The sequence below is a fragment of the Oncorhynchus gorbuscha genome, linkage group LG07, assembly GCF_021184085.1.
Source record: "Oncorhynchus gorbuscha isolate QuinsamMale2020 ecotype Even-year linkage group LG07, OgorEven_v1.0, whole genome shotgun sequence".
NCBI lineage: Eukaryota > Metazoa > Chordata > Actinopteri > Salmoniformes > Salmonidae > Oncorhynchus > Oncorhynchus gorbuscha.
In genome coordinates this window covers 14,691,647-14,715,549 of record NC_060179.1, presented here as the reverse complement: position 1 = coordinate 14,715,549, position 23,903 = coordinate 14,691,647, and the positions used below count along the sequence as shown (strand labels likewise).

The 23,903-nt window shown below is 48.3% G+C and overlaps 1 protein-coding gene across 1 annotated transcript; it reads right to left on the bottom strand.

Moving 5' to 3' along the window:
* Positions 1-1,258: 1,258 nt before the first annotated feature.
* Positions 1,259-23,578, bottom strand: LOC124039111 (polyhomeotic-like protein 2). The gene is made up of 7 exons (XM_046354993.1): positions 23,279-23,578; positions 22,054-22,307; positions 21,768-21,927; positions 21,571-21,682; positions 20,293-20,413; positions 19,912-20,128; positions 1,259-2,034 (listed from the first exon to the last, which is right to left on the bottom strand). Exons 1-7 carry the CDS (start codon positions 23,574-23,576, stop codon positions 1,880-1,882), a joined length of 1,317 nt encoding a protein of 438 aa, XP_046210949.1. The 5' UTR covers positions 23,577-23,578; the 3' UTR covers positions 1,259-1,879.
* Between the last annotated feature and the right edge of the window lie 325 nt (positions 23,579-23,903).

Here is a 23,903-nt window from a genome sequence, read left to right as displayed (position 1 = left end):
CAGGGACATGAGTCTAGCTAACCCATGTGATATCTCAGACACTACTGGCCTGATTTTGATGGGTGAATGATACGTCTTGCAATAGAGATTCGCCATTTACAAAATGACACCGATTGGCCCAAGGAGGGAGCTGCAGCATTCGAGGAGGAGGACATGTTTACTGTTGCCTTATTTTGATTAAATATGCCTATTATGGTGAAATGATCATTGTTGACAACACACTATATTAGGCAACATAAATTGGTTAAACCACATTTCATGACCATGGGATCAATTAATCAATATTCATACTTTAAGGTGCAATATGCATAAATCGCTCCACCATTTCTTGGTTGCTAAAATTCTAATAAATCGCCTAATTTCTGTTTATGTGACACAGTTTATGTGACAAAACAACCAATTATAATGTAGAGAATCATTGTACCATATAGACCACTGTGAAATACATTTTCCATAAAAATATTGTATTTTCAGCTGTTTAAAGTTGGGGTACAAAACAAAGCAAAAGGAGCAAAAACAAACTGTTAGAACAGGAAGCATAGAAATAGCGGATAATTGAATATGTTCGGACATACAAAATTACCCTAATTTGCTAAACATCAGTCCTTATTTAACTATGCTTACCTACCTATAAAAAGCCATTGAAGCAGACCTAAAGTCATTTTTGCAATATTGTTCTAATGAGTAAAAAATGCTATGCAAATTGCCAGTCTAATATGCCATTGCTTGTATGACCTTTTGACTTCTCAACCGCCTGGTAGTACTCTTGTTATTTTATAAAAAAACATCAAGTTGAAAAAAACACATCTATTAGTTCTTATTTGAGTTGTTAGTAATAGGAATTAAAGGTTAAATAATTTTTTCCACATGTTTTTCAAGAAGAGACAGCTAAACTGTTAATACCCATTTCAGCAGTGTTGAAATTGCCACTGGTTCCTGATTGGTTTGGCATAAACACGGATTGATTCAGCCATAAGGTCTGTGCTGCTTTAGGAGGTTTTTCATGTATGAACTTAGACATTGTGGTCCAGAGAAGCATCAGTGATAACAATACAAATATGATACATTGGTTTTTATGTCATTCATATTAAATTTTCCCTGATCATTGTTTCCATGAGTTGAGAGAATATTGCAGCTGCCGTCTCTCTACTAGTAAACGTGACCCCTCACCTCCATCTGGTGGCTGGAGTTAGTAGTGGGTCATTTAGCTACCTGCCAAATATCATAATACCAATACCTAGGCAGTAAAACAATGTTCATAAATTAATTTGATTTATTACTGAGTTTTAAGAGGCAGAATAAAATAAAACATTATGACATCTGACAAAATTGACATGGTTAGGAGTCAAATAAGATCTAACTTTTTCTCAGAAGAGATCATATATAAAAACATAATCATTGATTTAGTTAAGACATTCAATTCCACAAAGTTATTTGAAAATGTCTGTGTATCAACTGTGTAAAATCAAAAAGTATTTTACAATTTACATGTGATGCCACATTTTAAAATAATAACCAAATACACAAATACATGATAATGTATGTTACAAATCGTTAATTAAATAGTTTGTTACACCCAATAGACGGCATTGTAAAATATGTACACAGACACAATAGAATAGAAAAGGTCATTCTCCTCTCTCACTGATTCACTCTTAGCTCTTCATCTCTTGAATTAATCTCTTTATCTCTCATCTTCGCTGTCCTTTGTTCCTCACCTCTCTCTCTCACCCCCTCTCTCTCATCCCCTCTCTCTTCCCCATCAATCAATCACTCTTTTCCCTATCTTTTTCCACACCCAGCCCTCTTAACCTTTTTTCTGTCTCCATCTTCTCTTCCTCCCACCTCACCTCCTTCTCTCATCTCTCCTCCTCCCTCTCTATCTGTGTCTGAGTGTGTTGATGTGGGCACAGATCTTGAGAGCTGGTCCCAATTTGATGTTCATGCTGGTCATCAGGTGGTCCTCAGTGAGCAGTAGCAGAGCCTGGCCGTCTATCTCCTGAACACGGAACGCCTCCGCAACCTCGACACACCCTAAAGAAAACATACACACACAGGTTATAACCTCCCCACAACCTTAAAACAACACAAACGCAGGTTATAACCTCCCAACAACCTTAAAACAACATACAGCTAGGTTATAACCTCCCCACAACCTTAAAACAACATTCACATGGGTTATAACCTCCACACAACCTAAAGATAACATACATCCAGGTTATAACCTCTCCATAACCGTAAAACAACATTGGCCCCGGTTATAACCTCCCCGCAACATACACACTGGTTTTAACCTCCAGACAACCTAAAGATAACATACACCTAAGTTATAACCTCTCCATAACCTTATAACAACATACATCCAGGTTATAACCACCCCACAACCTTAAAGCACCATACACCCAGGTTATAACCTCCCCAAAACCTAAAGACAACACACACAGGTTTGAACCTCCCCAAAACTTAAAGACAACACACACAGGTTAAAACCTCCCCAAAACCGTATAACAACATACATCCAAATTATAACATCCCCACAACCTTAAAACACCATAGGTTAGAACCTCCCCAAAACCTAAAGATAACACACCCAGGTTAGAACCTCCCCAAAACCTAAAGACAACACACCCAGGTTAGAACCTCCCCAAAACCTAAAGATAACACACCCAGGTTAGAACCTCCCCAAAACCTAAAGACAACACACACAGGTTAGAACCTCCCCAAAACCTAAAGACAACACACACAGGTTAGAACCTCTCCAAAACCTAAAGACAACACACACAGGTTAGAACCTCCCCAAAACCTAAAGACAACACACACAGGTTAGAACCTCTCCAAAACCTAAAGACAACACACACAGGTTTGAACCTCCCCAAAACCTAAAGACAACGCATAACCGACCAACAACCTACAGCAGGGAGATGGGTGAATGCGTGTCCTTGTGTGTGTGTGTGTTACGTGGCAGTGTGTGTATGTGTTACCTGGCACTGTGTGTGTGTTACCTGGCAGTGTGTGTGTGTGTGTTACCCGGCAGTGTGTGTGTGTGTTACCTGGCAGTGTGTGTGTGTGTTACCTAGCAGTGTGTGTATGTGTTAACTGGCAGTGTGTGTATGTGTTACCTGGCACTGTGTGTGTTACCTAGCAGTGTGTGTGTGTGTTACCTGGCAGTGTGTGTATGTGTTACCTGGCAGTGCATGTATGTGTTACCTGGCCGTGCGTGTGTGTGTTTTACCTGGCAGTGTGTATGTGTTACCTGGCAGTGTGTGCATGTGTTACCTGGCGGTGTGTGTGTGTGTGTGTGTGTTATCTGGCAGTGTGTGTTTGTGTTACCTAGCAGTGTGTGTTTGTATGTGTCACCTGGCGGTGTGTGTGTGTGTTACCTGGCAGTGTGTGTGTGTGTTACCTGGCAGTGTGTGTGTGTGTTACCTGGCAGTGTGTGTGTGTGTGTTACCTGGCAGTGTGTGTATGTGTTAACTGGCAGTGTGTGTATGTGTTACCTGGCACTGTGTGTGTTACCTGGCAGTGTGTGTGTGTGTGTGTTACCTGGCAGTGTGTGTGTGTGTGTTACCTGGCAGTGTGTGTATGTGTTACCTGGCAGTGTGTGTGTGTGTTACCTGGCAGTGTGTGTATGTGTTACCTGGCAGTGTGTGTATGTGTTACCTAGCAGTGTGTGTGTGTGTTACCTGGCAGTGTGTGTAAGTGTTACCTGGCAGTGCGTGTATGTGTTACCTGGCAGTGCGTGTGTGTGTTACCTGGCGGTGTGTGTGTGTTACCTGGCAGTGTGTGTATGTGTTACCTAGCAGTGTGTGTATGTGTTACCTAGCAGTGTGTGTGTGTGTTACCTGGCAGTGTGTGTGTGTTACCTGGCAGTGTGTGTATGTGTTGCCTGGCAGTGTGTGTGTGTTACCTGGCAGTGTGTGTATGTGTTACGTGGCAGTGTGTGTGTTACCTAGCAGTGTGTGTTACGTGGCAGCGTGTATGTGTTATGTGGCTGTGTATGTGTTACCTAGCAGTGTGTGTATGTGTTACCGAGCAGTGTGTGTGTGTGTTACCTGGCAGTGTGTGTATGTGTTATGTGGCAGTGTGTGTTTGTATGTGTTACCTGGCGGTATGTGTGTGTGTGTTACTTGGCAGTGTGTGTATGTGTTACCTAGCAGTGTGTGTGTGTGTTACCTGGCAGTGTGTGTGTGTGTGTGTTACCTGGTAGTGTGTATGTGTTACCTGGCAGTGTGTGTGTGTGTTACCTGGCAGTGTGTGTGTGTGTGTGTTACCTGGTAGTGTGTATGTGTTACCTGGCAGTGTGTGTGTGTGTGTGTTACCTGACAGTGTGTGTATGTGTTACCTGGCAGTGTGTGTGTGTGTGTGTGTTGCCTGGCAGTGTGTGTGTGTGTTACCTGGCAGTATGTGTGTGTGTTATATGGCAGTGTGTGTATGTGTTATCTGGCAGTGTGTGTATGTGTTACCTGGCAGTGCGTGTATGTGTTACCTGGCAGTGTGTGTGTGTGTTACCTGGCAGTGTGTGTATGTGTTATCTGGCAGTGTGTGTATGTGTTACCTGGCAGTGTGTGTATGTGTTACCTGGCAGTGTGTGTGTGTGTTAACTGGCAGTGTGTGTATGTGTTACCTGGCACTGTGTGTGTTACCTGGCAGTGTGTGTGTGTTACCTGGCAGTGTGTGTGTGTGTTACCTGGCAGTGTGTGTATGTGTTACCTGGCAGTGTGTGTGTTTGTGTTATCTGGCAGTGTGTGTATGTGTTACCTGGCAGTGTGTGTATGTGTTACCTGGCAGTGCGTGTATGTGTTACCTGGCAGTGCGTGTGTGTTACCTGGCAGTGTGTGTATGTGTTACCTGGCAGTGTGTGTGTGTGTGTTATCTGGCAGTGTGTGTATGTGTTACCTGGCAGTGTGTGTATGTGTTACCTGGCAGTGAGTGTATGTGTTACCTGGCAGTGCGTGTGTGTGTTACCTGGCAGTGTGTGTATGTGTTACCTGGCAGTGTGTGTATGTGTTACCTGGCAGTGTGTGTGTGTGTGTTACCTGGCAGTGTGTGTATGTGTTACCTAGCAGTGTGTGTGTGTGTTACCTGGCAGTGTGTGTGTGTGTGTGTTACCTGGCAGTGTGTGTGTGTGTGTTACCTGGCAGTGTGTGTATGTGTTACCTGGCAGTGTGTGTGTGTTACCTGGCAGTGTGTGTATGTGTTATGTGGCAGTGTGTGTGTTACCTAGCAGTGTGTGTTACGTGGCAGCGTGTATGTGTTGACTGGCAGTGTGTGTATGTGTTATGTGGCAGTGTGTGTATGTGTTACAGAGCAGTGTGTGTGTGTGTGTTACCTGGCAGTGTGTGTATGTGTTATGTGGCAGTGTGTGTGTGTGTGTGTGTGTGTGTTACCTGGCGGTGAGTGTGTGTATGTGTTACCTAGCAGTGTGTGTGTATGTGTTACCAAGCAGTGTGTATGTGTTACCTGGCAGTGTGTGTGTGTGTATGTGTTACCTGGCGGTGTGTGTGTGTGTGTGTGTTACCTGGCGGTGTGTGTGTGTGTTACGTGGCAGTGTGTGTATGTGTTATGTGTCAGTGTGTGTGTGTGTATGTGTTACCTGGCAGTGTGTGTATGTGTTACCTGGCGGTGTGTGTGTATGTGTTACCTGGCAGTGTGTGTATGTGTTATGTGGCAGTGTGTGTGTGTATGTGTTACCTGGCAGTGTGTGTATGCGTTACCTGGCAGTGTGTGTATGTGTGTGTTACCTGGCAGTGTGTGTATGTGTTTCCTGGCAGTGTGTGTATGTGTTATGTGGCAGTGTGTGTGTGTATGTGTTACCTGGCAGTGTGTGTATGTGTTACCTGGCAGTGTGTATGTGTGTGTTACCTGGCAGTGTATGTGTGTATGTGTTACCTGGCAGTGTGTGTATGTGTGTGTTACCTGGCAGTGTGTGTGTGTATGTGTTACCTGGCAGTGTGTGTATGTGTTACCTGGCAGTGTGTGTATGTGTGTGTTACCTGGCAGTGTGTGTATGTGTTACCTGGCAGTGTGTGTATGTGTTATGTGGCAGTGTGTGTGTGTATGTGTTACCTGGCAGTGTGTGTATGTGTTACCTGGCAGTGTGTGTATGTGTGTGTTACCTGGCAGTGTACGTGTGTGTTACCTGGCGGTGTGTGTGTGTATGTGTTACCAAGCAGTGTGTGTATGTGTTACCTGGCAGTGTGTGTATGTGTGTGTTACCTGGCAGTGTGTGTATGTGTTACCTGGCAGTTTGTGTGTGTATGTGTTACCTGGCGGTGTGTGTGTGTGTGTGTTACGTGGCAGTGTGTGTATGTGTTACCTGACCGTGCGTGTTTGTGTTACCTAGCAGTGTGTGTTTGTATGTGTTACCTGGCAGTGTGTGTGTGTGTGTTACCTGGCAGTGTGTGTTTGTGTTACCTGGCAGTGTGTGTTTGTGTTGTACCTGTGTTACCTGGCAGTGTGTGTGTGTGTTACCTGGCAGTGTGTGTGTTACCTGGCAGTGTGTGTGTGTGTGTTACCTGGCAGTGTGTGTATGTGTTACCTGGCAGTGTGTGTATGTGTTACCTGGCAGTGTGTGTATGTGTTACCTGGCAGTGTGTGTGTGTGTTACCTGGCAGTGTGTGTATGTGTTACCTGGCAGTGTGTGTGTGTGTGTTATCTGGCAGTGTGTGTACCTGTGTTACCTGGCAGTGTGTGTATGTGTTACCTGGCAGTGAGTGTATGTGTTACCTGGCAGTGTGTGTGTGTTACCTGGCAGTGTGTGTATGTGTTACCTGGCAGTGTGTGTATGTGTTACCTGGCAGTGTGTGTGTGTGTTACCTGGCAGTGTGTGTATGTGTTACCTGGCAGTGTGTGTGTGTGTTACCTGGCAGTGTGTGTGTGTGTGTGTTACCTGGCAGTGTGTGTGTGTGTGTTACCTGTGTGTGTATGTTTACCTGGCAGTGTGTGTATGTGTTACCTGTGTGTGTTACCTGGCAGTGTGTGTATGTGTTATGTGGCAGTGTGTGTGTTACCTAGCAGTGTGTGTTACGTGTTACCTGGCGTGTGTGTGTTGACCTGGCAGTGTGTGTATGTGTTATGTGGCAGTGTGTGTATGTGTTACCTGAGCAGTGTGTGTGTGTGTGTTACCTGGCAGTGTGTGTATGTGTTATGTGGCAGTGTGTGTGTGTGTGTGTGTGTGTGTTACCTGGCGGTGAGTGTGTGTATGTGTTACCTGGCAGTGCAGTGTGTGTGTATGTGTTACCAAGTGTGTATGTGTTACCTGGCAGTGTGTGTGTGTGTGTATGTGTTACCTGGCGGTGTGTGTGTGTGTGTGTGTTACCTGGCGGTGTGTGTTACGTGGCAGTGTGTGTATGTGTTATGTGTCAGTGTGTGTGTGTATGTGTTACCTGGCAGTGTGTGTATGTGTTACCTGGCGGTGTGTGTGTATGTGTTACCTGGCAGTGTGTGTATGTGTTATGTGGCAGTGTGTGTGTGTATGTGTTACCTGGCAGTGTGTGTATGTGTTACCTGGCAGTGTGTGTATGTGTGTGTTACCTGGCAGTGTGTGTATGTGTTTCCTGGCAGTGTGTGTATGTGTTATGTGGCAGTGTGTGTGTGTATGTGTTACCTGGCAGTGTGTGTATGTGTTACCTGGCAGTGTGTATGTGTGTGTTACCTGGCAGTGTATGTGTGTATGTGTTACCTGGCAGTGTGTGTATGTGTGTGTTACCTGGCAGTGTGTGTGTGTATGTGTTACCTGGCAGTGTGTGTATGTGTTACCTGGCAGTGTGTGTATGTGTGTGTTACCTGGCAGTGTGTGTATGTGTTACCTGGCAGTGTGTGTATGTGTTATGTGGCAGTGTGTGTGTGTATGTGTTACCTGGCAGTGTGTGTATGTGTTACCTGGCAGTGTGTGTATGTGTGTACCTGGCAGTGTGTGTATGTGTGTTACCTGGCGGTGTGTGTGTGTATGTGTTACCTGGCAGTGTGTGTATGTGTTACCTGGCAGTGTGTGTATGTGTGTGTTACCTGGCAGTGTGTGTATGTGTTACCTGGCAGTGTGTGTGTATGTGTTACCTGGCGGTGTGTGTGTGTGTGTGTTACGTGGCAGTGTGTGTATGTGTTACCTGGCACCTAGCAGTGTGTGTTTGTATGTGTTACCTGGCAGTGTGTGTGTGTGTTACCTGGCAGTGTGTATGTGTTACCTGGCAGTGTGTGTGTGTTACCTGGCAGTGTGTGTATGTGTTACCTGGCAGTGTGTGTGTGTGTTACCTGGCAGTGTGTGTGTGTGTTACCTGGCAGTGTGTGTGTGTGTTACCTGGCAGTGTGTGTGTGTGTGTTACCTGGCAGTGTGTGTATGTGTTACCTGGCAGTGTGTGTATGTGTTACCTGGCAGTGTGTGTGTTTACCTGGCAGTGTGTGTGTGTGTGTGTGGCAGTGTGTGTGTTACTGGCAGTGTGTGTATGTGTTACCTGGCAGTGTGTGTATGTGTTACCTGGCAGTGTGTGTGTGTGTGTGTTATGTGGCAGTGTGTGTATGTACCTGGCAGTGTGTGTATGTGTTACCTGGCAGTGTGTGTGTGTGTTACCTGGCAGTGTGTGTACCTGGCAGTGTGTGTGTGTTGTTACCTGGCAGTGTGTGTGTGTATGTGTTACCTGGCAGTGTGTGTATGTGTGGCAGTGTGTGTGTGTTACCTGGCAGTGTGTGTGTGTTACCTGGCAGTGTGTGTGTGTTGGCAGTGTGTGTATGTGTTACCTGGCAGTGTGTGTGTATGTGTTACCTGGCAGTGTGTGTTACCTGGCAGTGTGTGTATGTGTTATGTGTTACCTGGCAGTGTGTGTGTGTGTGTTACCTGGCAGTGTGTGTATGTGTTACCTGGCAGTGTGTGTGTTACCTGGCAGTGTGTGTGTGTTACCTGGCAGTGTGTGTGTGTGTTACCTGGCAGTGTGTGTATGTGTTATGTGTTACCTGGCAGTGTGTGTGTGTGTGTGTGTTACCTGGCAGTGTGTGTATGTGTTACCTGGCAGTGTGTGTATGTGTTACCTGGCAGTGTGTGTATGTGTTACCTGGCAGTGTGTGTGTGTTACCTGTGTGTTACCTGGCAGTGTGTGTGTGTTACCTGGCAGTGTGTGTATGTGTTACCTGGCAGTGTGTGTGTATGTGTTACCTGGCAGTGTGTGTGTATGTTACCTGGCAGTGTGTGTGTTACCTGTGTGTTACCTGTGTGTGTATGTGTTACCTGGCAGTGTGTGTATGTGTGTGTTACCTGGCAGTGTGTGTGTTATGTGTTTACCTGGCAGTGTGTGTATGTGTGTGTTACCTGGCAGTGTGTGTGTGTATGTGTTACCTGGCAGTGTGTGTATGTGTTACCTGGCAGTGTGTGTATGTGTGTGTTACCTGGCAGTGTGTGTATGTGTTACCTGGCAGTGTGTGTATGTGTTACCTGGCAGTGTGTGTATGTGTTACCTGGCAGTGTGTGTTGTGTTATGTGGCAGTGTGTGTGTGTGTTACCTGGCAGTGTGTGTATGTGTTACCTGGCAGTGTGTGTATGTGTGTGTTACCTGGCAGTGTGTGTGTGTTACCTGGCGGTGTGTGTGTGTATGTGTTACCTGGCAGTGTGTGTATGTGTTACCTGGCAGTGTGTGTATGTGTGTGTTACCTGGCAGTGTGTGTATGTGTTACCTGGCAGTGTGTGTGTGTATGTGTTACCTGGCAGTGTGTGTGTGTGTGTGTTACGTGTTACCTGGCAGTGTGTGTATGTGTTACCTGGCACCTGTGTGTGTTTGTATGTGTTACCTGGCAGTGTGTGTGTGTGTTACCTGGCAGTGTGTATGTGTTACCTGGCAGTGTGTGTATGTGTTACCTGGCAGTGTGTGTTGTGTGTTGTGTTACCTGGCAGTGTGTGTTTGTATGTGTTACCTGGCAGTGTGTGTGTGTGTTACCTGGCAGTGTGTGTGTGTGTTACCTGGCAGTGTGTGTGTGTGTGTGTGTGTTACCTGGCAGTGTGTGTGTGTGTTACCTGGCAGTGTGTGTATGTGTTAACTGGCAGTGTGTGTATGTGTTACCTGGCACTGTGTGTGTGTTACCTGGCAATGTGTGTGTGTGTGTGTTACCTGGCAGTGTGTGTATGTGTTACCTGGCAGTGTGTGTGTGTGTTACCTGGCAGTGTGTGTATGTGTTACCTGGCAGTGTGTTTAAGTGTTACCTGGCAGTGTGTGTGTATGTGTTAACTGGCAGTGCGTGTGTGTGTTACCTGGCAGTGTGTGTGTGTGTTACCTGGCAGTGTGTGTGTGTTACCTGGCAGTGTGTGTGTGTTGTGTTATGTGGCAGTGTGTGTTTGTATGTGTTACCTGTGTGTGTGTGTTACCTGGCAGTGTGTGTATGTGTTACCTGGCAGTGTGTGTGTGTGTTACCTGGCAGTGTGTGTGTGTTACCTGGCAGTGTGTGTGTACCTGGCAGTGTGTGTATGTGTTACCTGGCAGTGTGTGTGTTACCTGGTGTGTGTTACGTGGCAGTGTGTGTATGTGTTATGTGGCAGTGTGTGTGTTACCTGGCAGTGTGTGTATGTGTTACCTGGCAGTGTGTGTGTGTGTTGTGTGTGTATGTGTTACCTGGCAGTGTGTGTTTGTATGTGTTACCTGGCAGTGTGTGGTGTGTGTGTGGCAGTGTATGTGTTACCTGGCAGTGTGTGTGTGTGTTACCTGCAGTGTGTGTTGTGTTACCTGGCAGTGTGTGTGTGTGTGTGTTACCTGGCAGTGTTACCTGGCAGTGTGTGTATGTGTTACCTGGCAGTGTGTGTGTGTGTTACCTGGCAGTGTGTGTATGTGTTACCTGGCAGTGTGTGTGTGTGTGTGTGTTACCTGGCAGTGTGTGTATGTGTTACCTGGCAGTGTGTGTGTGTGTTATCTGGCAGTGTGTGTATGTGTTACCTGGCAGTGTGTGTATGTGTTACCTGGCAGTGTGTGTATGTGTTACCTGGCAGTGTGTGTGGCAGTGTGTGTTGTTACCTGGCAGTGTGTGTATGTGTTACCTGGCAGTGTGTGTGTGTGTTACCTGGCAGTGTGTGTATGTGTTACCTGGCAGTGTGTGTGTGTTACCTGGCAGTGTGTGTGTGTTACCTGGCAGTGTGTGTGTGTGTTACCTGGCAGTGTGTGTGTGTTACCTGGCAGTGTGTGTGTGTGTTACCTGGCAGTGTGTGTTTGTGTTACCTGGCAGTGTGTGTGTGTGTTACCTGGCAGTGTGTGTATGTGTTACCTGGCAGTGTGTGTATGTGTTACCTGGCAGTGCGTGTGTGTTACCTGGCAGTGTGTGTATGTGTTACCTGGCAGTGTGTGTGTGTGTTATCCTGGCAGTGTGTGTATGTGTTACCTGTGTGTACCTGGCAGTGTGTGTATGTGTTACCTGGCAGTGTGTGTATGTGTTACCTGGCAGTGTGTGTATGTGTTACCTGGCAGTGTGTGTGTGTTACCTGGCAGTGTGTGTGTGTGTGTTACCTGGCAGTGTGTGTATGTGTTTACCTGGCAGTGTGTGTGTGTGTGTGTGTGTGTGTTACCTGGCAGTGTGTGTATGTGTGTGTTGTGTTACCTGGCAGTGTGTGTTTGTGTGTTACCTGGCAGTGTGTGTATGTTACCTGGCAGTGTGTGTATGTGTTACCTGGCAGTGTGTGTGTGTGTGTTACCTGGCAGTGTGTGTATGTGTTACCTGGCAGTGTGTGTGTGTGTGTTACCTGGCAGTGTATGTGTGTATGTGTTACCTGGCAGTGTGTGTATGTGTGTGTTACCTGGCAGTGTGTGTGTGTATGTGTTACCTGGCAGTGTGTGTATGTGTTACCTGGCAGTGTGTGTATGTGTGTGTTACCTGGCAGTGTGTGTGTGTTACCTGGCAGTGTGTGTATGTGTTATGTGGCAGTGTGTGTGTATGTGTTACCTGGCAGTGTGTGTATGTGTTACCTGGCAGTGTGTGTATGTGTTGTTACCTGGCAGTGTACGTGTGTGTTACCTGGCGGTGTGTGTGTGTGTGTTACCTGGCAGTGTGTGTATGTGTTACCTGGCAGTGTGTGTATGGCAGTGTGTGTTGTGTTACCTGGCAGTGTGTGTATGTGTTACCTGGCAGTGTGTGTGTGTATGTGTTACCTGGCGGTGTGTGTGTGTGTGTGTTACGTGGCAGTGTGTGTGTGTGTTACCTGACCGTGCGTGTTTGTGTTACCTGGCAGTGTGTGTTTGTATGTGTTACCTGGCAGTGTGTGTGTGTGTTACCTGGCAGTGTGTGTGTGTTACCTGGCAGTGTGTGTATGTGTTACCTGGCAGTGTGTGTTTGTGTTACCTGGCAGTGTGTGTTTGTATGTGTTACCTGGCAGTGTGTGTATGTGTTACCTGGCAGTGTGTGTGTGTGTACCTGGCAGTGTGTGTGTGTGTGTTACCTGGCAGTGTGTGTGTGTGTGTTACCTGGCAGTGTGTGTGTGTGTGTTACCTGGCAGTGTGTGTATGTGTTAACTGGCAGTGTGTGTATGTGTTACCTGGCACTGTGTGTGTGTTACCTGGCAATGTGTGTGTGTGTGTGTTTACCTGGCAGTGTGTGTATGTGTTACCTGGCAGTGTGTGTGTGTGTGTTGTATCTGGCAGTGTGTGTATGTGTTACCTGGCAGTGTGTTTAAGTGTTACCTGGCAGTGTGTGTATGTGTTAACTGGCAGTGCGTGTGTGTGTTACCTGGCAGTGTGTGTGTGTGTTACCTGGCAGTGTGTGTATGTGTTACCTGGCAGTGTGTGTGTGTGTGTGGCAGTGTGTGTTTGTATGTGTTACCTGGCGGTGTGTGTGTGTTACCTGGCAGTGTGTGTATGTGTTACCTAGCAGTGTGTGTGTGTGTTACCTGGCAGTGTGTGTGTGTTACCTGGCAGTGTGTGTGTGTGTTACCTGGCAGTGTGTGTATGTGTTACGTGGCAGTGTGTGTGTGTTACCTGGCAGTGTGTGTGTGTTGTTACCTGGCAGTGTGTGTATGTGTTAGTGTGTGTGTGTGTTACCTGGCAGTGTGTGTGTATGTGTTACCTGGCAGTGTGTGTGTGTGTACCTGGCAGTGTGTGTATGTGTTATGTGGCAGTGTGTGTGTGTGTACCTGGCAGTGTGTGTATGTGTTACCTGGCAGTGTGTGTATGTGTTACCTGGCAGTGTGTGTGTGTTACCTGGCAGGTGTGTGTGTTGTACCTGGCAGTGTGTGTGTGTGTTACCTGGCAGTGTGTGTGTGTGTTACCTGGCAGTGTGTGTGTGTGTTACCTGGCAGTGTGTGTGTGTGTTACCTGGCAGTGTGTGTGTGTGTGTGTTACCTGGCAGTGTGTGTATGTGTTACCTGGCAGTGTGTGTGTGGCAGTGTTACCTGGCAGTGTGTGTATGTGTTACCTGGCAGTGTGTGTGGCAGTGTGTGTTACCTGGCAGTGTGTGTATGTGTTACCTGGCAGTGTGTGTGTTACCTGGCAGTGTGTGTGTTTACCTGGCAGTGTGTGTGTGTGTGTGTTACCTGGCAGTGTGTGTGTACCTGGCAGTGTGTGTATGTGTTACCTGGCAGTGTGTGTGTGTGTACCTGGCAGTGGCACCTGGCAGTGTGTGTGTGTGTTACCTGGCAGTGTGTGTATGTGTTACCTGGCAGTGTGTGTGTGTGTGTTACCTGGCAGTGTGTGTATGTGTTACCTGGCAGTGTGTGTGTGTGTTACCTGGCAGTGTGTGTATGTGTTACCTGGCAGTGTGTGTATGTGTTACCTGGCAGTGTGTGTATGTGTTACCTGGCAGTGCGTGTATGTGTTACCTGGCAGTGTGTGTATGTGTTACCTGGCAGTGTGTGTGTGTGTGTGTTACCTGGCAGTGTGTGTATGTGTTACCTGGCAGTGTGTGTGTGTGTTACCTGGCAGTGTGTGTATGTGTTACCTGGCAGTGTGTGTGTGTTACCTGGCAGTGTGTGTGTGTTACCTGGCAGTGTGTGTATGTGTTACCTGGCAGTGTGTGTGTGTGTTACCTGGCAGTGTGTGTTGTGTTACCTGGCAGTGTGTGTGTGTGTGTTACCTGGCAGTGTGTGTATGTGTTACCTGGCAGTGTGTGTGTGTTGTTACCTGTGTGTGTTACCTGGCAGTGTGTGTGTGTGTTACCTGGCAGTGTGTGTATGTGTTACCTGGCAGTGTGTGTATGGCAGTGTGTGTATGTGTTACCTGGCAGTGTGTGTATGTGTTACCTGGCAGTGTGTGTATGTGTTACCTGGCAGTGTGTGTGTGTGTTACCTGGCAGTGTGTGTATGTGTTACCTGGCAGTGTGTGTATGTGTTACCTGGCAGTGTGTGTATGGTTACCTGGCAGTGTGTGTGTTACCTGGCAGTGTGTGTTACCTGGCAGTGTGTGTATGTGTTACCTGGCAGTGTGTGTGTGTGTTTACCTGTGTGTGTATGTGTTACCTGGCAGTGTGTGTGTGTGTTACCTGGCAGTGTGTGTGTGTTACCTGGCAGTGTGTGTGTGTTACCTGGCAGTGGTGTATGTGTTACCTGGCAGTGTGTGTATGTGTTACCTGGCAGTGTGTGTATGTGTTACCTGGCAGTGTGTGTATGTGTTACCTGGCAGTGTGTGTGTTGTTACCTGGCAGTGTGTGTATGTGTTACCTGGCAGTGTGTGTATGTGTTACCTGGCAGTGTGTGTGGCAGTGTGTATGGCAGTGTGTGTATGTGTTACCTGGCAGTGTGTGTGTGTGTGTTACCTGGCAGTGTGTGTATGTGTTACCTGGCAGTGTGTGTGTGTGTGTTACCTGGCAGTGTGTGTATGTTACCTGGCAGTGTGTGTACCTGGCAGTGTGTGTATGTGTTACCTGGCAGTGTGTGTATGTGTTACCTGGCAGTGTGTGTTATGTGTGTGTGTGTTACCTGGCAGTGTGTGTGTGTGTACCTGGCAGTGTGTGTTACCTGGCAGTGTGTGTGTGTATGTGTTACCTGGCAGTGTGTGTGTGTGTACCTGGCAGTGTGTGTTGTGTTACCTGGCAGTGTGTGTATGTGTTACCTGGCAGTGTGTGTGTGTGTGTGTTACCTGGCAGTGTGTGGCAGTGTGTGTGTGTGTTACCTGGCAGTGTGTGTGTTACCTGGCAGTGTGTGTATGTGTTACCTGGCAGTGTGTGTGTGTTACCTGGCAGTGTGTGTGTGTGTTTACCTGGCAGTGTGTGTGTGTGTGTTGTTACCTGGCAGTGTGTGTATGTGTTACCTGGCACCCTGGCAGTGTGTGTGTGTGTTACCTGGCAGTGTGTGTATGTGTTACCTGGCAGTGTGTGTTACCTGGCAGTGTGTGTATGTGTTACCTGGCAGTGTGTGTGTGTGTTACCTGGCAGTGTGTGTGTGTATGTGTTACCTGTGTGTGTGTGTGTTATGGCAGTGTTATGTGTTACCTGGCAGTGTGTGTGTTGTGTTACCTGGCAGTGTGTGTTATGTGTTACCTGGCAGTGTGTGTGTGTGTGTGTGTTACCTGGCAGTGTGTGTGTGTGTTACCTGGCAGTGTACCTGGCAGTGTGTGTATGTGTGTACCTGGCAGTGTGTGTGTGTTTACCTGGCAGTGTTACCTGGCAGTGTGTGTTGTGTTACCTGGCAGTGTGTGTGTGTGTGTGTTACCTGGCAGTGTGTGTGTGTGGCAGTGTGTATGTGTTACCTGGCAGTGTGTGTGTGTGTTACCTGGCAGTGTGTGTATGTGTTACCTGGCAGTGTGTGTGTGTGTGTGTGTTTATCCTGGCAGTGTGTGTATGTGTTAGTGTGTGTATGTGTTACCTGGCAGTGTGTGTGTGTTACCTGGCAGTGTGTGTATGTGTTACCTGGCAGTGTGTGTATGTGTTACCTGGCAGTGTGTGTATGTGTTACCTGGCAGTGTGTGTATGTGTTACCTGGCAGTGTGTGTGTGTATGTGTTACCTGGCAGTGTGTGTGTGTTGTGTTACCTGGCAGTGTGTGTATGTGTGTACCTGTTATGCCTGGTGTGTGTATGTGTGTGTTACCTGGCAGTGTGTGTGTGTTACCTGGCAGTGTGTGTGTGTGTTACCTGGCAGTGTGTGTGTGTGTTACCTGGCAGTGTGTGTGTGTGTTACCTGGCAGTGTGTGTATGTGTGTTACCTGGCAGTGTGTGTATGTGTTACCTGGCAGTGTGTGTATGTGTGTGTTACCTGGCAGTGTGTGTATGTGTTACCTGGCAGTGTGTGTGTGTGTTACCTGGCAGTGTGTGTACCTGGCAGTGTGTGTGTGTGTGTTGTTTACCTGGCAGTGTGTGTATGTGTTACCTGGCAGTGTGTGTGTGTTACCTGGCAGTGTGTGTATGTGTTACCTGGCAGTGTGTGTATGTGTTACCTGGCAGTGTGTGTATGTGTTACCTGGCAGTGTGTGTGTTTATGTGTTGTGTTACCTGGCAGTGTGTGTGTGTGTGTGTATGTGTTACCTGGCAGTGTGTGTGTGTGTGGCAGTTGTGTGTGTGTGTGTGTTTTACCTGGCAGTGTGTGTGTGTATGTACCTGGCAGTGTGTGTGTGTGTTACCTGGCAGTGTGTGTTGTGTGTTACCTGGCAGTGTGTGTATGTGTTACCTGGCAGTGTGTGTATGTGTTACCTGGCAGTGTGTGTGTGTGTGTTTACCTGGCAGTGTGTGTATGTGTTACCTGGCAGTGTGTGTATGTGTGTGTTACCTGGCAGTGTGTGTATGTGTTACCTGGCAGTGTGTGTATGTGTTACCTGGCAGTGTGTGTGTGTGTGTGTTACCTGGCAGTGTGTGTATGTGTTACCTGGCAGTGTGTGTATGTGTGTGTTACCTGGCAGTGTATGTGTGTATGTGTTACCTGGCAGTGTGTGTATGTGTGTGTTACCTGGCAGTGTGTGTGTGTATGTGTTACCTGGCAGTGTGTGTATGTGTTACCTGGCAGTGTGTGTATGTGTGTGTTACCTGGCAGTGTGTGTGTGTATGTGTTACCTGGCAGTGTGTGTGTGTGTGTGTTATGTGTTACCTGGCAGTGTGTGTATGTGTTACCTGGCAGTGTGTGTATGTGTGTGTTACCTGGCAGTGTGTGTGTGTTACCTGGCGGTGTGTATGTGTTACCTGTGTGTGTGTGTTACCTGGCAGTGTGTGTATGTGTTGTTACCTGGCAGTGTGTGTATGTGTTACCTGGCAGTGTGTGTGTGTATGTGTTACCTGGCGGTGTGTGTGTGTGTGTATGTGTTACCTGGCAGTGTGTGTATGTGTTATGTTACCTGACTGTGGCAGTGTGTGTATGTGTGTTTTGTTACCTAGCAGTGTGTGTTTGTATGTGTTACCTGGCAGTGTGTGTGTGTGTTACCTGGCAGTGTGTATGTGTTACCTGGCAGTGTGTGTATGTGTTACCTGGCAGTGTGTGTTTGTGTTACCTAGCAGTGTGTGTTTGTATGTGTTACCTGGCAGTATGTGTGTGTGTTACCTGGCAGTGTGTGTGTGTGTACCTGGCAGTGTGTGTGTGTGTTACCTGGCAGTGTGTGTGTGTGTGTTACCTGGCAGTGTGTGTATGTGTTAACCTGGCAGTGTGTGTATGTGTTACCTGTGTGTGTGTGTTACCTGGCAATGTGTGTGTGTGTGTGTTACCTGGCAGTGTGTGTATGTGTTACCTGGCAGTGTGTGTGTGTGTGTGTGTTGTATCTGGCAGTGTGTGTATGTGTTACCTGGCAGTGTGTTTAAGTGTTACCTGGCAGTGTGTGTATGTGTTATGGCAGTGCCTGTGTGTGTGTTACCTGGCAGTGTGTGTGTGTGTGTTACCTGGCAGTGTGTGTATGTGTTACCTGGCAGTGTGAGTGTGTGTATGTGTTACCTGGCAGTGTGTGTTTGTATGTGTTACCTGGCAGTGTGTGTGTGTTACCTGGCAGTGTGTGTATGTGTTACCTGGCAGTGTGTGTGTGTTTGTGTGTGTGTGTTACCTGGCAGTGTGTGTGTGTGTTACCTGGCAGTGTGTTACCTGGCAGTGTGTGTGTGTGTTACCTGGCAGTGTGTGTGTGTGTTACCTGGCCTAGTGTGTGTGTTACCTGGCAGCAGTGTGTGTACCTGGCAGTGTGTGTATGTGTTATGTGGCAGTGTGTGTTTGTGTGTTACCTGGCAGTGTGTGTGTGTGTTACCTGGCAGTGTGTGTATGTGTTACCTGGCAGTGTGTGTGTGTGTTTACCTGGCAGTGTGTGTGTGTGTTACCAGTGTGTGTGTTACCTGTGTTACCTGGCAGTGTGTGTGTTACCTGTGTTGTGTGTACCTGGCAGTGTGTGTATGTGTTACCTGGCAGTGTGTGTGTGTTACCTGGCAGTGTGTGTACCTGGCAGTGTGTGTGTGTGTTACCTGGCAGTGTGTGTGTGTGTTACCTGGCAGTGTGTGTATGTGTTACCTGGCAGTGTGTGTATGTGTTACCTGGCAGTGTGTGTGTGTTACCTGGCAGTGTGTGTGTGTGTGTTTACCTGGCAGTGGCCTGGCAGTGTGTGTGTGTGTTACCTGGCAGTGTGTGTGTGTGTTACCTGGCAGTGTGTGTATGTGTTACCTGGCAGTGTGTGTGTGTGTTACCTGGCAGTGTGTGTATGTGTTACCTGGCAGTGCGTGTGTGTGTGTACCTGGCAGTGTGTGTATGTGTTACCTGGCAGTGTGTGTGTGTGTGTTACCTGGCAGTGTGTGTATGTGTTACCTGGCAGTGTGTGTATGTGTTACCTGGCAGTGTGTGTGTGTTACCTGGCAGTGTGTGTATGTGTTACCTGGCAGTGTGTGTATGTGTTACCTGGCAGTGTGTGTATGTGTTACCTGGCAGTGTGTATGTGTTACCTGGCAGTGTGTGTTGTGTACCTGGCAGTGTGTGTATGTGTTACCTGGCAGTGTGTGTATGTGTTACCTGGCAGTGTGTGTGTGTGTTACCTGGCAGTGTGTGTGTGTGTGTTACCTGGCAGTGTGTGTATGTGTTACCTGGCAGTGTGTGTGTGTTATGGCAGTGTGTGTACCTGGCAGTGTGTGTGTGTGTTACCTGGCAGTGTGTGTATGTGTTTACCTGGCAGTGTGTGTATGTGTTACCTGGCAGTGTGTGTACCTGGCAGTGTATGTGTTACTGGCAGTGTGTGTGTTACCTGGCAGTGTGTGTGTTGTGTTACCTGGCAGTGTGTGTATGTGTTACCTGGCAGTGTGTGTGTGTGTTACCTGGCAGTGTGTGTGTGTTACCTGGCAGTGTTATGTGTTACCTGGCAGTGTGTGTATGTGTGTGTACCTGGCAGTGTGTGTGTGTGTGTGTTACCTGGCAGTGTGTGTGTGTGTTACCTGGCAGTGTGTGTGTGTGTGTTACCTGGCAGTGTGTGTATGTGTTACCTGGCAGTGTGTGTGTGTGTTACCTGGCAGTGTGTGTGTGTGTTACCTGGCAGTGTGTGTATGTGTTACCTGGCACCTGTGTTACCTGGCAGTGTGTGTGTGTTGTTACCTGGCAGTGTGTGTATGTTTTACCTGGCAGTGTGTGTGTGTGTTACCTGGCAGTGTGTGTGTGTTACCTGGCAGTGTGTGTGTGTTACCTGGCAGTGTGTGTGTGTGTTACCTGGCAGTGTGTGTTTGTGTTATCTGGCAGTGTGTGTATGTGTTACCTGGCAGTGTGTGTATGTGTTACCTGGCAGTGTGTGTGTGTGTGTGTTACCTGGCAGTGTGTGTATGTGTTACCTGGCAGTGTGTGTATGTGTTACCTGGCAGTGTGTGTGTGTGTGTGTGTTATCTGGCAGTGTGTGTATGTGTTACCTGGCAGTGTGTGTGTGTGTGTTACCTGGCAGTGCGTGTATGTGTTACCTGGCAGTGTGTGTGTGTGTTACCTGGCAGTGTGTGTATGTGTTACCTGCCAGTGTGTGTATGTGTTACCTGGCAGTGTGTGTGTGTGTGTTACCTGGCAGTGTGTGTATGTTTTACCTGGCAGTGTGTGTGTGTGTTACCTGGCAGTGTGTGTATAAAGTCCCAGACTTGCTCGACGCTCCACTGTGCAGGTAGGGAGTCACTAGAGGTCACAGTGGAGTTACCATGGGTCATCGCTGGCTCTGAGGCCCTCCTCGCCGTCCGTGCCGCTCGGCGCTCCAGCCTGGCTGCCGTGGGAACAGCATGCCCCTCCTCCTCTTCGTTGTCACGGCGATGGGCTCTCCATATTTCACGGGGCTAAAATAGATTATGTTACAGGAGACGGAACATGTACGAACAGCTGGGCTTCAATTATAAAGGCTTCTATATGCCTATAACATGTTATAAGGCATTAAACCTGCAGGATATACCATAAAGTGTATCCCTGTGGAGTGACCTATTTGTTCAAAGTTGTAACTGACCAGTCGCAGTAAGAGAGGCTTCCCAGGCACAGACTCCACCTTGTTTATCTCAGAGCGTCGCCCCTCTGGCTGGCTGCCAGCACTCAGGGCACGCAGACGCTTGGACAGCCCTACATTATACCTGGAGGGAGAGAGAGGGAGAAAGGGGATGATGATGTGTCCTTTCTCTGAGCTCTCTGGGGTTGAGATTTCCTCCCATGTGACGTCCTGTCTGACCACAGCCTGTGTGAGGGTGTTTATGCGTTTTTGTGTGTTTATGAATGTCTGTGCAGTACAACTGTAGTAAATATGTGGTGAAACAACATCACATACAACTTGCTGTCTAGACCAGGGGTTCCCAAACCTTTTTGGGCCGTGACCCCAGTTTGATTGTCAAAAATGTGTGACCCCACCATGTAAAAATATGTATGTAATCAACGGCTAATGTTAACTTTTTTAATTGGGGCTATGACAGGCTATTACAAATCAGTCTGACAGTACTTTTGAAAGTATTTCAATCTGAAGGAAGTATTGTGGTTTGAAGAGAAATCAGAATCAGAAAGGTATTGAGAAGTTCAGAAGATCATCAGGCAATAATTTGGTATGAACTTCTGTGTAGAAAAGAACATGGTCATTGATGATGTCCTCCCCCCGGTCTCATGTAGTGCCTGGTGTCCATTCTGTTCCTGAGTCTTGTCTTCCAGTGTTGGGGTCATGTTGTAGTTTAAACAGTGTTGGGGTCATGTTGTAGTTTAAACAGTGTTGGGGTCATGTTGTAGTTTAAACAGTGTTGGGGTCATGTTGTAGTTTAAACAGTGTTGGGGTCATGTTGTAGTTTAAACAGTGTTGGGGTCATGTTGTAGTTTAAACAGTGTTGGGGTCATGTTGTAGTTTAAACAGTGTTGGGGTCATGTTGTAGTTTAAACAGTGTTGGGGTCATGTTGTAGTTTAAACAGTGTTGGGGTCATAATATGTTGTAGTTTAAACCGTTCAAAAGATACAGTCACATTTGTATGAATGGAAACAGAAATCGCTCTGTTTATTGCAACTGTAGCTAGTGGCTACCGGGGGTTACTGACGTTACCCCGGTTTTATTTAAACCTATTTTCAAATCAGGCAACCCCATATTTGTATTTGTTATGGATCCCGATTAGCTCCTACCAAGGCAGCAGCTACTCTTCCTGTGTGTGTACAGTTTGGTCGCCACCCCTAGTTTGAGAAACGCTGGTCTAGACCAAGAGAATAACTATTCTGTCACTGTCTTGTTACTGTGTTCAGCCAATGGTAGTGTCGGCTTACCTGCGGGCACAGGAAGTGGAGCAGTATCGCTTGGAGCGATGGAAGGAGTGGGCGTGGCCTCTCTTCCCACAAGACTCGCAATGTAACACTCCCCTATGTCTCTCTCTGGGACCTAGTGTGGTTTGGATGCAGAGAGATAATTGAATTGAATATTGAATTGAATATTGATTCAGAACCAGGAGATTAAGGTGGTTTACCTGTGAGCGGGTCACTTGTAGCCACACGCTCTTGTTCTGATTCGCTGGAATGTTCCGGTGGCTCTGGTGTGTCTGTCAACGGTAATAACTCGGCCCCCTCTATGTTTCCATTCTGGGAGATAGCCTCCTGCCCTCCCAACAACAGAGACGAGCGGTTCACCTGCACAGGTACACACACGCGCGCATGCACACAAAGGTTATACTGTATATACTATTAATCTATCCGTTTGTGACACCAACTAGACACCAGCTATATCCCCTCTAGGAATTGTGTGTTTGTGTTTACCGGGAATGCCTGCAGCCCCTCCTGTATGATGAAGCCCTCCACCAGGTGAGTTAAGACACGCCTCCCGCCCTCTGGCCAGACCCTCTGTGACCAAGGCTTGCGCTCCAATAGGCTGAAGGTCTCAGGGCGGCTCTGTGATAGGCTGAGGCTCTCTGGGTGGGAAGGGCTAACAGGCAGGAGAGGAGGGGGGAGATCAGATGAAAGGGTGAGGATGGGTGAGGCAGGGGGAGACTGAGAGGAAAGACTGGACAAGACTGGGGGGAGGAAAAAAGAAGAGGAAGACGGAGAGGAGAGGAGGAGCAGAACAGAGGAGGAAGACGGGGTGGAGGGGGAGAGAGGAGGAGCAGAACAGAGGAGGAAGATGGGAGGAGGGGGAGAGAGGAGGAGCAGGACAGAGGAGGAAGATGGGAGGAGGGGGAGAGAGGAGGGCAGAACAGAGGAAGAAGACGGGAGGAGGGGGAGAGAGGAGGAGCAGGACAGAGGAGGAAGACGGGAGGAGGGAGGAGAGAGAGGAGGAGCAGAACAGAGGAGGAAGACGGGGTGGAGGGGGAGAGAGAGAGGGAGCAGAACAGAGGAGGAAGACGGGGTGGAGGGGGAGAGAGGAGGAGCAGAACAGAGGAAGAAGACGGGAGGAGGGGGAGAGGAGGGGGCAGAACAGAGGAAGAAGACGGGAGAGAGAGGAGGAGCAGAACAGAGGAGGAAGACGGGAGGAGGGGGGAGAGGAGGGCAGAACAGAGGAAGAAGACGGGAGAGAGAGGAGGAGCAGGACAGAGGAGGAAGACGGGAGGAGGGAGGAGAGAGAGGAGGAGCAGGACAGAGGAGGAAGACGGGGTGGAGGGGGAGAGAGGAGGAGCAGAACAGAGGAAGAAGACGGGAGGAGGGGGAGAGAGGAGGAGCAGGACAGAGGAGGAAGACGGGAGGAGGGGGAGAGAGGAGGAGCAGAACAGAGGAGGAAGATGGGAGGAGGGGGGAGAGGAGGGCAGAACAGAGGAAGAAGACGGGAGAGAGAGGAGGAGCAGGACAGAGGAGGAAGACGGGAGGAGGGAGGAGAGAGAGGAGGAGCAGGACAGAGGAGGAAGACGGGGGAGAGAGAGGAGGAGCAGGACAGAGGAAGAAGACGGGGTAGAGGGGAGAAGGAGGGGGAAGAGTTCACAACACAAGTTAGTTTAAAGTTGAATTAATAGACCAAGGCTAAAGGTAATGGTGTAGAGACGCTGGTACCTGCCTGATTGGTTGTCAGACTGATTGAACATGTTCTCACAGAGGTCCTCTTGGTCCACATGGGGGAGGTCTGGGGATTGCTCTATGGGACGGTCTGATGGTCTTTGGATGTTTATGGGGGGTTCTGAGGGAGGGTTCTGAGTAGCCGGGTCTGGATTGAGCTGTGGGTCTATTGTAGTCCCCTCCTCTCCTTTCATTGCATCTTTCTGTCCCCGCTCCTGCTCCTCTACTTCCATCCTCTCTCTCTGCTTTTCCTCCTCTACTTCCATCCTCTCTCTCTGCTTTTCCTCCTCTACTTCCATCCTCTCTCTCTGCTTTTCCTCCTCTACTTCCATCCTCTCTCTCTGCTTTTCCTCCTCTACTTCCATCCTCTCTCTCTGATTTTCCTCCTCTACTTCCATCCTCTCTCTCTGCTCCTCTCCCTCTATCTTCATCCTTTCCTGCCCCTCCTCTACTTCTGTCATCTCTCTCAGTGTCTCAAATCCTTTAACTCTCTCCATCCATGTTTCCTCTCCTCCAGTCCCCTCTTTCTCCTGTCCTCCCACCCTCTCTCCTCTCTCATCCACATTCCCTTTCTCCTCTCCTGTCACCTGTCTGTCTCCTCCCACCCTCTCTCTATTCCTCTGCTC